At 48.6% G+C, this 15,604-nt stretch overlaps 2 protein-coding genes across 2 annotated transcripts; one reads left to right on the top strand and one right to left on the bottom strand.

Moving 5' to 3' along the window:
• Positions 1-464: 464 nt before the first annotated feature.
• On the top strand, positions 465-10,605 carry LOC121270998 (fish-egg lectin-like). Its single transcript, XM_041176684.1, has 5 exons — positions 465-552; positions 3,850-4,077; positions 6,189-6,528; positions 8,269-8,347; positions 10,456-10,605. Exons 1-5 carry the CDS (start codon positions 465-467, stop codon positions 10,603-10,605), a joined length of 885 nt encoding a protein of 294 aa, XP_041032618.1.
• A 2,038-nt stretch (positions 10,606-12,643) lies between these two features.
• Positions 12,644-15,425, bottom strand: LOC121270997 (C-X-C chemokine receptor type 3-2-like). The gene is made up of 2 exons (XM_041176683.1): positions 15,396-15,425; positions 12,644-14,090 (listed from the first exon to the last, which is right to left on the bottom strand). Exons 1-2 carry the CDS (start codon positions 15,423-15,425, stop codon positions 13,080-13,082), a joined length of 1,041 nt encoding a protein of 346 aa, XP_041032617.1. The 3' UTR covers positions 12,644-13,079.
• Positions 15,426-15,604: the final 179 nt, after the last annotated feature.

Raw genomic sequence — 15,604 nt, 5'->3', positions numbered from 1 at the left:
ATGGTGATGTCCCTTGCACCAGCAGTGAGTGAGGGCCCTGTGGGTGTGTGATGGGGTTTGTGAGTGTGCGAGTTGGGAGTGATGAAAAGAGTGACTTACCCTGGCGGAACGGAGGAGATCATTCATCCTCTTGGGGCACTGGGCGGCTGTCGTCTTCTGAAGGGCTTTGGCACTGACCACCACTGCCACCGCCTTCCAAGCCCAGGTTGGTGACATTGCTGCCCATCCTGCGGCCAGAGTGGGGGGTACGGGACATCCCGACAGGTCTCCACGGCATCCAGCAGTCGCTCGGGGGACCCGTTGTTGAAGCTGGTGGTGGGGGTGGGGTGGTGGGGCTGCAGTCTTATTCCCTTTGCCAGCCATGTCTCCCGGGCAGCGGTGGTGGAGCTGGAGGCGATGAGCTCTGTGCTTGTGGCTGGACCTTAAACATGGCCCCTGGCGGGTAAATGAGAGCCCTCCTCGCCATGGAAACGGCGTGTTTCCCGGGAGCGGATAGACAAGGAGGCGAGTTCGGGATGACAAGGAGTGAAAGCACGCCATGGCGGCTGACGGGTACAGTTTTACCCACCTGCTCCCACACTTAGTGCAAATCCAGGAAAATTCCACCCTCAATCTGTCTCTCACCTCCGCTTCTCTCTCTCTCCTGAAAACTCTACACATTCTCCTCACTGTAGTATTTGCCTCAGGAATATCGTCCAGCTGTTCACCAATTATTTGGCGAGAACATTGGGGGAAATGGATTGAGGTGTTAGTTACGGCCTCCTTACACCTGACAGACTCTGCACACCAACACCCCCCCACCCCACTATTTCCTAAGCCTTCGGCATCTAAAAGGGTATTTTGTTTTTTATCGGAACGATTATCTTGGTTTTATGACCTTTAATGCCTGAAAACTGCCCTGTGACAAAACACAACTACCGTAACTACTTTAACTGCCTTAAGCCATTTTGCCCTAACTTGGTGTCACCTGGTGTCAGAGTTGTCATTCTGGCTGGAGGCACTCATGGCGGTCCTATCACATGACACCACCCCCCGCCCCCCACCCCCCCTCAACTGCTCCGCCCCCAACCTCCCACTATTGATCACCCAGCATGTCAATCCTCACCCTCCCTCCACCCGGTTGGAAGCGAGCTGACTCTTTGTCACCCGATTGGATGACCCTCAACTGCTATTATTACTAATGAACAAAAGTGTTCGGAAAAATATGAGGAAAGAAAAGTGTCACGACCTGAGTCTTCCAATTGGAATAGCGGCGATGGTTGAGAGAGTCATACATACACATTGATCTCCAGTGCAGTACCAGAGTGGGAAGTGATTTATTTTAATGGTATGTTAATTATTTTGTTAGGATACACATTGTTTAATTAAGTACTTTGAGCGTGTATAACTAGGGTGTTGGGTGTTGGAAAGAGAGGTATGGGACTGAACAAAGCCAATAAAATCTCTCATTAAAGAAGAGCTGTGTTTTGGTTTTGACTTCATCAACCGGCTTGGATTCTATTAGCAAAGAGTATAAATAGGGGACAGCGGGGGCACTGGGCGTTGGAAGGAGAGGCGTGGGACTGAACAAAAGTCAATAAAATCTCTCATTAAAGAACAGCTCTGTGTCTTGGTTTTACTTAACCAACTGGCTTGGATTCAATTAACAACTTACAGTGGAAGACCTATTGGGAGGCTTATATCTAAGACTAAATGTATTCAAAAGCAAACTTATAGAACAACCCCTCCACCTCACCTCAACCCCCACTATCCAAACTCTGACCCCTATCTCCCAACCCCACTCCACCCCATCACAACCATCAACCCCCCATCCCTCCATGCAATCCAACACCCCTCCTTCCACCCTGCCTCCCCACCTTCACCTCACACCTCCATCCTAACCCACAATCCCACCGCCACACTACTCCCTCCCTACTCCACCACTACCTCATTCCCCCATATCCCGGCCATCAGCCTCCACCCCACCAACCAGCACTAAGTTCAGTGATAAAAATATAGAATAAACACCATGTAAACTATTGAGTCCAGTTATAAATAATTTAAAGCAACCATATAAAAACAATCTAAATGGTTTAAAAGGTGAGGAACTGTTAGTTATGTTACTAGATCACATTTACAATGCTTTAAAATGTATTTGCCATTTATTTCATTTTAAGTAGTTATTTTAAAATTAAATTCAAGACATTTCCACATTTACTTACGTTAAATTGAAGGCTATATAAACTCATAAAAGCAATTAAAAAATCTTTCCAAGATTAAAAATTGTTTAAAAATGCTTAAGCACCTTGAAAGGAAACATTCACCTCAACACTGCAAGGTTTCTGGGACTCTAGGGGCACGTGTAGTGCTGCTGACATTAAAGGGACATGGCATTGGTGTTTCTGCACCTCGTCACTACCCCTCATGTCTCTCTGCACTAGCGGCTGCGTCTGCAAACAGGACAAAAAGTCCATAAAACTTGAACACAAAAAGATTAAGTCATGGTTTCAATCAGGGTCAGCAGTGTAGGCCTCAGACTTGCCGCTGACTGGAAAATCTGACCCTGTTTTTTAAAATTCCCGTGTTATTTTTCTCTCGTGCGCTTTCACTCACAGCCTTGTTCCAGACGCCAATCTCCAATTCCTGGAGACTCCATGGCTTGGAGGGTCGGCAACCCCACATCCCATGGAACTCGAGCCTATCCGCCGTTCGATGAGATCATGGCTGATGTGCGGCCTAACTCCAGCTACCCAGCTTTCTCCCATGTCCCTTCATCCCCGTGTCTAACAAAAACCTCCCAGTCTCAGATGAAAACTTAACTATTGACCCAGCATCAATTGCCATTGGGGGAAAAGAGTTCCAGATTTGCACCACCCCTTGTGTGTTTACATTAGACTACATAGGGGATATGGCACAGAAACAGGCCATTCAGCCCAACCAGTCCATGCTCCACTCAAGCCTCCTAACCTTCCTCATCTAAATCTTCGATCGTAACCCTCTATTCTCTTCTCCCTCATATGCTTATCTAGCTTCCCCTCAAACACGTCTGTACTATTCACTTCCTGCTTTCACCCCTGGAAAGTCTGGCTCTAAATTTTCAACTATGTCCCTTAGACCCCACAAGCAGCGGAAATATTTTTTCCCAATCTACCCTATCAGTTGCGTTTAATGTCTTGAAAACTTCAAACAATTCACCCCTCAATCTTCTAAATTCTAGGAAAGTAGAAGGAAACAGGGCTATTCTTGGGATTGAGGGTCTTGACTTATGAAGAAAGGTGGAGCAGGTTGGGCCTGTACCCATTGGAGTTTAGAAGAATGAGAGGAGACTTTATTGAAACAAATAAGATCCTGAGGGGATTTGATAGGGTGGGATAATAGGAGGATGTTCCCACTTATAGGACTAGTCTGAACTAGGGGACACAGTTTAAGAATAAGAGGCCTACCATTTAAGATGGAGGCGAGGAGAATTTTTTTTCTCTCAGAGGGTTGTTAGTTTGTGGAATTCTCTTCCCCTGAAAGCAGTGGAGGCTGGGTCATTGAATTTATTCGAGGCTGGGTTAGACAGATTTTTCATTGACAAGGGGGTCAAGGGATATAGTGGGGGTGGAGGGCGAGGGATGCAGATGGCAAAGTGGACCAGATCAGCCATGATCTTATTGAATGACAGAGTCGGCTCAAAGGGCTGAATGGCCTACTCCTTACCCAAGTCCCATGTTCCTATGGAATACAATATAGTTTGTGTAACCCATTCAAGGTGATGTGTAATCCATTATCTGTATGGAATCATTCTCTGTCATGGTGAAACATGGGCTTTAACAAGTGACGTCTCTCGTTCTCTCTCTCTCTCTCTCTCTTTATCTTTCTTTTCAGCTCTCGTCTGCAAGCAGGTCTGGGGGCGCATGAAACAAATCGACGCCAGCAATGGTCAGGTGTTTGCAGTAGATTTCGAGGGCAACGTGTACACCAGAATGGCTGAATCCTGGGCCAGAGTGCCAGGGAATCTTAACCACGTCACTGTGGGTGCGGCTGGAGTCTGGGGAGTTAGCAAGGACCAAAAATTTTATCGATTGGTTGACGGATCCTGGGCTGTATTGGCAGGTAAGAGCTCTCCTCTGTCCCTATCCTGCTTGTGGCTACACCTACGAGGAGATCCGCTGTCATGGTGTGTCACACTCGTCTGCCTTGCACTCTCCTCGCACACCCGCTGTAGCTCATCCACAGCCACCCTGTGACGTCCATCATCCAACTACATCCAGGCCGACCCCTCTTGCTTCTGCCCTGCACTTTGACCTCTAGCGGAGATCTCTGTAGCTTCCCAGCTCTGATCTAATGGCACCATCTTTTCTGGATGCCCCTCTTTAGCAGATCCTTTTAGCTCTTCCGATTTCAAGCGCCTCTTCATTTCTCTTTATGGTCTGTAAGCGGAATTTTTAAGCGCACATCTTAGCATCCACATGTCAAAGGCCTGTATTTTCTTCCACCAATCTTCATTTATTGCCCAGGTTTCTGAAGCAGACGGGAAGAGGGATAGAATGTGGCATCTTATGGGTTTTTCCCGTCATTACAAAGCTTGGGTTTCCTTGCTATTAACACACACCTTTCATGTTCACAATATTCCTTCTGTCCAGCCCTTTCCTTCTGATTTCAGCATCACATCTGCCATCTTCTGTCACCATTTGTCCGAAATATGCAAACTTATCTACTTGGGTCCAGCGTGACACCATTCACTTCAATAGTTTCCTCTAATCTATTCCTTCTAGCCGCCACTATTTTTTTGTCTTTTCGATGCTATTACACAATCCATATTCTAAACTTTTAGATTTTTCATGACCCACGATATTCTCTTCTGATTCTGCAAGGACCACAGTGTTGTCAGCACACCGCAAGTTTGTTACATTCTTGCCCCCATTTCCCCCCCCCTGTAATTACAGCTAATTCTCCGAATATCTGTCCTGTGTACAGCTGTAAAAATTTTGGGGACAGCCCACAACCTTCTCGTACTCCTTTCTTCACTAGAAACATGTCTGATTGTTCATCTTCCAGCCTGATGTTCGCCATTTGGTCCCAATATAGGCTCTGGATAAATCTCAGATCTTTACTGTCAATGTCACATTCCAACAGCGCATCAGTTAGCTTTTGGTGATCAGCACATCTGGACGCTTTCTCATAAGTTATGAGGCATAAAAACTGTTTTTGATTACTTCTCTATATTTGTCGAAGATTGTTCTTAGGTTAAATATTCCTGCCCTTGCTCCCGCTCCAGTTCTAAATCCAGACTGTGTAAGCTATTAAACTCATGTAAAATTACTGAGCTAGTTAATAATTCATTTACATATCTTAAAGGGTCTTTATGTCATCTTGATTTCAGGGTGCCCTTTGAGAGATTGACCTGTGGTTTTAAAGACCTGTTCAAAATTTTCCAATTCTTGTCATTTGTCCCATTTTTCATGGGAGCTTGCTATGCACAAATTTGCTGTTGCCTTTCCTAAATTACAGCATTGAATACAGTTTGACAGTGCTTAATTGATGCTTAATTAATTAATTAATCAATTGGAACACTTTGGGATGTGTAAGGCACTATATAAATGCAAGTTCTTTCTTCCTTTCTTGAGCCAAAGCACATCACAATCATCAAACATTCGAAGTTAGGTCATTGTTATAATCATAAAAATGTGAGCTGGAGCATCACAGCATCACCGGTCCTGGCCATAATCTATACTGTGTAACTACCCACCACTTCCTGCATTTTGCTGGACAAATCAGTTGCTTTAATCAGGAAGCTTTGCTGCAGTTTCAGTCATGAGCTCTGTTTGCTGTAGCTCACAGAGACCCTTTTAAAATAGATCCTGTAGGATGTTTGATGTAGTGTGCTGTTTAAATAGACCCTGTAGACAGTTTGCTGTGCTGACTCTATAGGCTGTTTGCTGTTGTGCGATGATTAAATAAAATCTGTAGACTGTTTGATGTGGTGTGCAGATTAAATAGACTCTGTAGACAGTTTGCTGTGGTGTGATGTATAAAAAGACACTGTAGACTGTTTGTTGGATTGAACTATTTAAATGGACTCTGTTTGATGATTAAATAGACTCAGTTTTCTGTAAAAGTGGACTGTTTGCTGTGAGTTCCACCCCCACCTTCAACTCACTGATGCGACATCATGATGTCAATAGAATGCAATCCTCTCATCCAAATGTGCTTCCTCCTGACAGGACTGCTGATGCAAGTCGACGCTGGTGGGGATCAGATTGTGGCCGGGGTTGACAGAAGCAACAATATATTTTGTTCCAACAAGAATGCCACAGTCGCAGCAGCCAGCTTTTCCACCCCAGCTTACAGTCAAATCCACGGCAAGATGAAGTATTACTCCTGTGGACCCCAGACTTGCTGGGGCGTCAACGCTAGGGGCTACATCTACTGCCGATTGCACGTCCACCCAAAGGCCTGCATTGGATTGCATTGGCGGAGGGTATCTGGCAGATTCTTGATGGTTGAGGTTGGAACGGATGGCACTGTCTATGGAATAGGACACACTGGGATGATCTTTCGCAGGTAAGGCACACGGGCAAAGGGTCTTGGCTAAAACCGGTTACTCTGTTCCAAAAATAAACATGTAAGAAGATATTTCTTCCCCTCTGGTTCAGAGCATCATAGAAATGACCAAACATTTGTAGAATGGAAGGAGGCCATTCGGCCCATCGTATCCAGATGGGCCGACAAGCTTCCATCCGATTTAACCCCGCTTTCCAGCTCTTGGTTTTTTTTTTTGCTATTCATTCACGGGGATGCGGGTGTCGCTGGCTGGGCCCAGCATTTATTACCCATCCCTAATTGCCCCTTGAGAAGGTGGTTGGTGAGCTGCCTTCTTGAGCCGCTGCAGTCCATGTGGTGTAGGTACACCCACCGTGCTGTTAGGGAGGGAGTTCCAGGATTTTGACCCAGCGACAGTGAAGGAACAGCCGATATATTTCCAAGTCAGGGTGGTGAGTGGCTCGGAGGGGAACTTGCAGGTGGTGGTGTTCCCCATGTGTCTGCTGCCCTTGTCCTTCTAGATGGTAGCGGTCGTGGGGTTGGAAGATGCCCTGGTGAATTCCTGGTCTGTAGCCTTGGAGGGTTACAGCTTTCCAAGTGCATGCCCAAGTGTTTTTTTTTAAATGAGTTGAGGCATTTCTGTTTCGACCACCCTCTCAGGGAGTGGGTTCCAGATGCCTCCCATCCTCTGGGTGAAAGGATTACGCTTGAACCCTTGCACCCTCCCCGGTGAAATCACATCTCTCCCACAGCAAGTAAGTGGCCAGACTGTGCCCAGCCACCCAGCGGCCAGACTGTGCCCAGCCCTCCAGTGACGAGTCTGTGCCCAGCGCTCCAGTGACGAGTCTGTGCCCAGCCCTCCAGCGACGAGTCTGTGCCCAGCGCTCCAGTGACCAGACTGTGCCCTGCCCTCCAGTGACCAGACTGTGCCCTGCCCTCCAGTGACCAGACTGTGCCCTGCCCTCCAGTGGCCAGACTGTGCCCTGCCCTCCAGTGGCCAGACTGTGCCCTGCCCTCCAGCGACCAGACTGTGCCCAGCCCTCCAGCCGTGGCCTAACCAGCATCTTTGCACAGTGCAATCCCGCACATTCTCTGCCTTGGATTATCAACGATAAAGTTCCCACCCACCTCCTGAACCTCCTGAGCTACCCGTCCAGCCACCGTCAGTGGACTCCAAGGCCCCCCTGTCCCTCCACACCTCTCACGATCCAAATGTTAATCCTCTATCCCCGTGTGTGTGTAAACCTTCCCCGGGCTCATTCCTCTGGATTGAACACCACTTTTCACTCCACCACCCACCAGACCAGCCCGCTGACATCTTCCTGTCGTCTCCAGTTTCCTTCCTCGCTATCAACACATTTTTGTATTATCTGCAAACTTCTTAATTCCACCACCACCCCCCTCACCCCTGCCCCCCCCTCCCCCGCCCTGCATTTTAGCTACTCCTGGGATGTGGCAGTAATTGGCAGGGTTGGTATCTATTGCCCACCCCTGAGTTGCCTCATGAGGCAGAGCTGGGTGGGCCGTCTCCATTGCCCCACTGCTTGGGGGTTTGATACCGCTGGTGGGGGGGTTGGGGCTCACTAGATGACAGCAGGGGCTTGCTAAAGATCACTCCCTCCCTCTCTGGAGTCACACAGAGGCCCACCTCATTTAAGGGATGGCCCGGTCCCTTCCCAAGGGGGCATCAGTGACTTGTCTCTTTCCAACAATCCAATACCTTCGTGGTCACTCCTACGGAGGCCAATTGCTTATTTCCAGATGGGGTGAGTTCAATTCCTCAGCCCTGCCGAAGTTGGATTTGAATTCACGTTCTCTGGACGACTGGCTCAGGACTCAGGTCAGTCCATGAGAAACACCTCACCATGTGACCACAGAAAGGAAAGGTTAAGGGAAGAAACATACCTACTGAAATCAAATGCTCTCACGTCGTCAAACTCATAGGAATGTGCATATGGTCCACTCCCTCTCTCTGACACACAAACACACACTCCCTCTCTCTCACACACACACACACTCCGTCTCACTCACACACACACACACTCCGTCTCACTCACACTCACACACACACACTCCCTCTCTCTCTCTCACACACACACACACACACACACACACACTGCCTCTCTCTCTCACACATACACACACTCCGTTTCACTCACACTCACACACACACACTCCCTCTCTCTCTTTCACACACACACACACTCCCTCTCTCACACACACACACACACACTCCCTCACTCTCTCTCACACACACACACACTCGCAAACTCTCATACACACTCACACACACACTCGCAAACTCTCATACACACACACACACACTCGCAAACTCTCATACACACTCACACACACACACACACACTCACAAACTCTCATACACACTCACACACACTCGCAAACTCTCATACACTCACACACACACTCGCAAACTCTCATACACACCCACACACCCACAAACTCTCGTACACACTCACACACACTCGCAAACTCTCATACATACACACACACTCACAAACTCTCATACACACACACTCGCAAACTCTCATACACACACACACACTCGCAAACTCTCATACACACTCACACACACACAAGTTAAGGGGATTGGTAGAAGGATTAGAGGGGACATAAGGGAAAGCTTTCCCACCCAGAGGGTGGTGGGTGTCTGGAATTCACTGCCTCAGTTGGTGGTTGAGGCTGAAACACTCAACTCATTTAAACTGTACCTGGATCAGCATCTGAAGTGCTGGAACCTGCAAGGCTATGGGCCAGGGGCCGGGAAGAGGATGAACATGAGCAGCTAGTTTCATTTTCCCTTTTTTTGGTTGGAGCAGACATGATGGGCTGAATGGCCTCTTTCTGCACAGTCACTTTTCTGCAGTTCTATGGTTCTACCTCATTCAACCTGTGCGATCACAATGGTGTGCAGTGTGACTGTGAAAAAGGGCTTTATTTACACATACCTGCCTCCCTCCTGATCCACATGTATCCACACTCCAGACACTTCAGTAACGGCAGCCAAGAACTGAGAGTAAAAATCCCAGTGCCATTACTGAGGGAGTGCTGCACTGTCGGAGGGTCAGTACTGAGGGAGTGCTGCACTGTCGGAGGGTCAGTACTGAGGGAGTGCTGCACTGTCAGAGGGTCGGTACTGAGGGAGCGCTGCACTGTCAGAGGGTCAGTACTGAGGGAGTGCTGCACTGTCGGAGGATCAGTACTGAGGGAGTGCTGCACTGTCGGAGGGTCAGTACTGAGGGAGTGCTGCACTGTCGGAGGGTCAGTACTGAGGGAGTGCTGCACTGTCAGAGGGTCGGTCCTGAGGGAGTGCTGCACTGTCGGAGGATCAGTACTGAGGGAGTGCTGCACTGTCGGAGGATCAGTACTGAGGGAGTGCTGCACTGTCGGAGGATCAGTGCTGAGGGACTGCTGCACTGTCAGAGGGTCAGTACTGAGGGAGCGCTGCACTGACAGAGGGTCAGTCCTGAGGGAGTGCTGCACTGTCAGAGGATCAGTATTGGGAGGGTGCCGCCTTGTCTTCCTGATTGGACGATAAACCGAAGCCCATCTGCCTCTCAGATTGACGTAAAACATCCCACAGCCACGCTTGTGAAGAAGAGCAGAGAGGCATTCATCCCGGTATACTGCAGAAAATATTCACCCCTTCATCACTATCACCAAAAAACACATCTGCTGGTTGCAAATTTCATTGCTTTTTGCGGGATCTTGCTCTGTAAATTAGCCGCCACGTTTCCCGACATTACATTAGAGGCTACTGTCAAGTTGTAAAGCGTTTTGTGACATCTTGAGTGAACGGCGCTATGGAAAGTCAACTTCCTTCCTTTGAAACTCTTGGCCCTGACTCCCCGTGTGCAATGCCATGGGAGGCTGGCTGAGGGGCAAGTGAATTATTTGTAATTGTGAAACCCTTGTGCCTTTATTCTGCAGAGTTGGGATCTCTACAACGAAACCCGAAGGGACGAAATGGGTCCTCCTTCACTTCTTGGGCAGGAGGTTCCGGCACGTTTCGGCCGATCTCGGAACTCTCTGGCTGATCGAGACCAAGGGTACCATCATTCGTTGCCACTGAAGTCGTGAGAGTGGCACCAGCACGGAGGAAACCATTTGGCAGAATATTGCAGTTTTGTGAAAGAGAAGTTCCCTCTATCTGTCTATGTCTCCGTGTCTGCTGGATTTTGAATTAAAATGTGGCTCTCATTCCATCTCAGTGAAAGTCATTGCAGCCACAGAATAAATAATGTGTGAAATACACTCATTTTCCCTGTATTTAACCATGTAAACATGTCACGCTGTGATTACACCCTCCAACCACTGGGGACATTCTAGCTGACATCTCCTCCCATCTTGTGTCCCAGGACCATGTGTGCCGCGTGCAAAGGTACTGGGGGCAAGGAGGCTGCAGACGTCTCAAGATGGTCCTTGGTCAGATGGTGACTGGTCAATTTTTGAGACAATGGTGTTTGGTTCTGCCAATCATTAATTTGTTAATTGTGGAAATGATTGAGTTTTACTCTGTATCTAACCCCGTGCTGTACCTGTCCTGGGAGTGTTTGATGGGGACAATGTAGAGGGAGCTTTACTCTGTACCTAACCCTGTGCTCTACCTGCACTGGGAGTGTTTGATGGGGACAATGTAGAGGGAGCTTTACTCTGTATCTAATCCCGTGCTGTACCTGTCCTGGGAGCGTTTGATGGGGACAGTAGAGAGGGAGACCTACTTGGTATCTAACGCTGTGCAGAGGTTGGAGTAAAATGGAGAATGTTCCATTTCCCTGCAGTAACTCACTCTGAATTGTTTATCAAAATCAAAATGTTAAAAGGTATGGAGTTCTGTTGGAGTTTCCTCCAATCCTCCCACTTCAAGAGTGTTGCCTATGCAGAGAGATTGAATAGAATGGGCTTATATTCCCTGGATTCGAGAAGAATGAGGTGACCTCCTTTAAAGACATAAAATCCTATTTGCGCTTCACAGGGTCGACGCTGAGAAGCTGTTCTCCCCAGCCCCCCCGGCTAAAGAGCATCGAACTGGGGGGAGTCACAGTCTCAGGATAAGTGTCCGGCTGTGAGCAGGAGAAATTCCTGCACTCAGACGGCTGTGAATTTATGGAAATCCCTCCCCCAAGGAGCTGGGCATGTTCAGTCGTTGAGTCTATTCAAGACAGAGATCGATTGATTTTTGGGCAATAAGGGTTAGGGCTGGAAAGCGGAGTTCAGCTAGAAGATCAGCCAGGGTTTGGTGAATGGAGAAGCAGGTTCAAGGGGCCAAATGGCCCTCCTGCTCCAATTTCTACTGTTTTTATGTGCAAGCAGCTGAGATTTGATGCAGTAACCTCATGGCCTGTTCTCTCCAATCCCACACGCTGAATGAGTCTTTTGCAAACTGGGCCTCATAATGAGAGCTTAACGGTCATTAAAGCAAGCAGGAAAGTTAACAAATCATTGTATTCAAATATAACAGTGACAAAACTTGAATTCGGATTGCACCTTTAATATTGCAAAATATCCCAAGGACTTTCAGTGGAGTGATTATCAAATAAAATTTGACTGGGAAACATATAAGGAGATATTAGGGACAGATGACCAAAGACTCGGTCAAAGAGAGAGAGGGGGAGGTGGAGAGGTTTAGGGAAGGAGTTCCAGAGCTCAGGGCCCCAGGCAGCTGAAGGCACGGCCGCCAATGGTGGAGCGATGGAAATCGGGGGATGGTCAAGAGGCCGGAATTGGAGGAGCGCAGAGATCTCGGAGGATTTTAGGGGCTGGAGGAGGTTACAGAGATAGGGAGGGTTGAAGGGGCTGAAGGAGGTTACAGAGATAGGGAGGTTGAAGGGGCTGAAGGAGGTTACTGAGATAGGGAGGGTTGTTGGGGCTGAAGGAGGTTACAGAGATAGGGAGGGCTATAGGGGCTGGAGGAGGTTACAGAGGTTGGGAGGGTTGTAAGGACTGGAGGAGGTTATGGAGTTATGGAGGGTTGTAGGGCTGGTGGAGGTTAGAGATGGGTAGGGTTGTAGGGTCTGGAGGAGGTTACAGAGATAGGGAGGGGTGTAGGGCTGGAGGAGGTTACAGAGGTAGGGAGGGTTGTAGGGACTGGAGGAGGTTACAGAGACAGGAAGGGTTGTGGGGCTGAAGGAGGTTACAGAGGTCAGGAGGGTTGTAGAGGCTGGAGGAGGTTATGGAGTTATGGAGGGTTGTAGGGCTGGAGGAGGTTACAGAAATAGGGAGAGTTGTAAGGGTTGGAGGATTTTACATATTTAGGGATGGGTGTCGGGGCTGGAGGTGGCTACAGAGATAGGGAAGGGACTCGAGAATTTTAAAATGGAGGCGTTGCCAGTCCGGGAGCCAATGTAGGTCAGGGAATGACGATGGCGGGGGGGGTGGAGATGATGGGTAAATGGGGTTCGGTGAGGGTCAGGTTTGGACAAGCTGAGGTTGACGGAGGGCGAAACGTGAAGGCTTGAGCAGAGGTTTTGTTGATCAGCGGGACGGGGCTCACTGAGGTAGAAGCCGGCAGGAGGCGGAGGCCTCAATTCCCGAAAGCTGGGAAACGGGGTCGCTCAGAGCTCCGAGGAGGTCCCTCCCTCTCTGCTACTCTGGCGGCTGATCAGTCTGGGCACCTTCAGGGAGCCAATGTCCGCCAAGACGCTCAGCATCTCCCTGCGGAATTTGACGCCGATGAAGGCATAAAGCAGAGGGTTTAGGCAGGAGTGGACCAGCCCGAGGCTCTGGGTGATGGTGCGGCTGATGTCCAGGATATTCAACATGGCACAGTGGGTTTCGATGGCGCCCAACGACTGGAGGGTGTCGACAAAGAGCACGGCGTTGTACGGCAGCCAGCAAGCGACAAAGACCACCACGATGGCGACGATCACCTTCAGGGACTTCTGCCTCTTGAATATGCTGGTGTGCCACAGGGTCCTGAAGATCATGCAGTAGCAATACAACATGGCCGCCACTGGCAAGAAGAAGCCCAGGCAGTGGTGCACCAGCCGCAAAGCCAGCTTCCAGCTCTCCGCGTTCTCCGCCCCAAACAAGTACGTGCAGGCTTTCAGGTCCAAATAGCTGGGCTCGTAAACGTCGCGAAAAATCAGGTCAATGACCGCCAGGAGGACACAGGAGGCCCAGACGATGAGGCAGGCACTGTGGATGTACATGGGCTTGCGTTTCCGGTGTATGTGGATGGCATGGATGATGGCCATGTAGCGGTCGAAGCTGATGCACACCAGGAAGAGGATGCTGCTGTACAGGTTGAGGGCGAAGATGCCGCCGGTTATTTTGCACATGGCGCTGCCAAAGACCCAGCCGCTGATCGCCTCCGTCATCCAGAACGGGAGCGTGAGAACCAGGAGGAAATCTGCCACAGCCAAGTGAAAAATGAAGGTGTCCATGAGGGTTCGGGAGTGTTTATATCGGGCAATAATGAAGATCAACATCCCATTCCCAAACACTCCCAGCAATAGCACAATGGAGTAAATGATAGGTATGAAGAGGCTGTTGAAATGTCCAATCATTATGGGTTTGCAAGGCTGTGCATATAGTAGGGAACTTGGCACAAAATCGGAATAATCCTTTAAAAAAGGAGAGGGCCATTATGTAACAACAATAGTTTGCAGGTTCTGTCAGCTTCAAACAGCTCATTTCATTTTAACTGCTTTACGCTGATCATTTAAATATGGTCCTAGTTCAACATTAACCATAGGTCTCCACAAAAAGGCAGCGAGGTTAAAGCTTGGGTTAGATACAGAGTGCATTTCCCTCTCCACTGTCCCCATCAAACACTCCCAGGGCAGGTACGGAACAGGGTTAGATACAGAGTAAAGCTCCCTCTACACTGTCCCCATCAAATACTCCCAGGACAGGTACAGCATGGGGTTAGATACAGAGTAAAGCTCTCTCTACACTGTCCCCATCAAACACTCCCAGGACAGGTACAGCATGGGGTTAGATACAGAGTAAAGCTCTCTCTACACTGTCCCCATCAAACACTCCCAGGACAGGTACAGCATGGGGTTAGATAGAGAGTAAAGCTCCCTCTACATTGTCCCCATCGAACACTCCCAGGACAGGTACAGCACGGTGTTCGATACAGAGTAAAGCTCCCTCTACACTGTCCCCATCAAACACTCCCAGGACAGGTACAGCACGGGGTTAGATAAAGAGTAAAGCTCCCTCCACACTGTCCCCATCAAACACTCCCAGGACAGGTACAGCATGGGGTTAGATACAGAGTAAAGCTCCCTCTACATTGTCCCCATCGAACACTCCCAGGACAGGTACAGCACAGGGTTAGATACAGAGTAAAGATCCCTCTATACTGTGCCCATCAAACACTCCCAGGACAGGTACAGCACGGGGTTCGATACAGAGTAAAGCTCCCACTACACGGTCCCCGTCAAACACTCCCAGGACAGGTACAGCACGGGGTTAGATACAGAGTAAAGATCACCCTAATTTTGCTCCTTGCTTTCTACATCACTAGAACGCTCTCTGTACAGTACATCCCTCACTGTAAACCTGCCTGTATTATTACTGTGACAAAAGAGACAGTTTTCCATTAACGATTGCTTTATTACACATATATAGAGCATAATGCATTGGAAGGAAACATGTTATACACACATGTTTTACACACATGTTATACACACATGTTATACACTGTGCCATCAACAGCGTTATGAGAACAATCTTATGATAATGCCTGGGGAAGCTTAGATGAATTTTAATAACATATTGCAAAGTCAGAGTGCTTTAGCCAGAGCATTGAATGACTGTTTAACTAAGGAAGGCTTAGGGTGGAAATGGCTCATGTAAAAAGGATAGAAATGTTCTGTTAATGAAGCTCTCTTTATGATTGAGTGCGTAAGTGCTGTCACCTCGCGTGGAACTTCACCACACGTGGACATCGGGATCAATATCCAGTCAGTGCTCCGTTGTCCAGCGTGAACCTGAAAGGCCGCTAAATCGGCCAAGTTTCGTGTGTCTGGTGATGCTTATGAAGAGCTCTCCTATAATTAGTCATTTGGTAGCACAGAACATGAGTATTGCTGAAAAAAGAGACACGTCAAAGCTTTTCACCTTGTGC

Source organism: Carcharodon carcharias, chromosome 29, assembly GCF_017639515.1.
Source record: "Carcharodon carcharias isolate sCarCar2 chromosome 29, sCarCar2.pri, whole genome shotgun sequence".
In the NCBI taxonomy this organism is placed as follows: domain Eukaryota; kingdom Metazoa; phylum Chordata; class Chondrichthyes; order Lamniformes; family Lamnidae; genus Carcharodon; species Carcharodon carcharias.
This window is presented reverse-complemented; position numbering and strand designations above follow the sequence as displayed.

Excerpts from the sequence above, each read along its gene's own strand:
- LOC121270997 (XM_041176683.1), bottom strand. The coding sequence starts at position 15,425 with ATGTCCACGTGTGGTGAAGTTCCACGCGAG. Across the intron at positions 14,091-15,395 it reads GTGGTGAAGTTCCACGCGAG|GATTATTCCGATTTTGTGCC; the intron begins GTGACAGCACTT and ends CCTTTTTTAAAG.
- LOC121270998 (XM_041176684.1), top strand. The coding sequence starts at position 465 with ATGGAAACGGCGTGTTTCCCGGGAGCGGATAGACAAGGAGGCGAGTTC. Across the intron at positions 553-3,849 it reads CACGCCATGGCGGCTGACGG|CTCTCGTCTGCAAGCAGGTC; the intron begins GTACAGTTTTAC and ends CTTTCTTTTCAG. Across the intron at positions 4,078-6,188 it reads ATCCTGGGCTGTATTGGCAG|GACTGCTGATGCAAGTCGAC; the intron begins GTAAGAGCTCTC and ends TCCTCCTGACAG.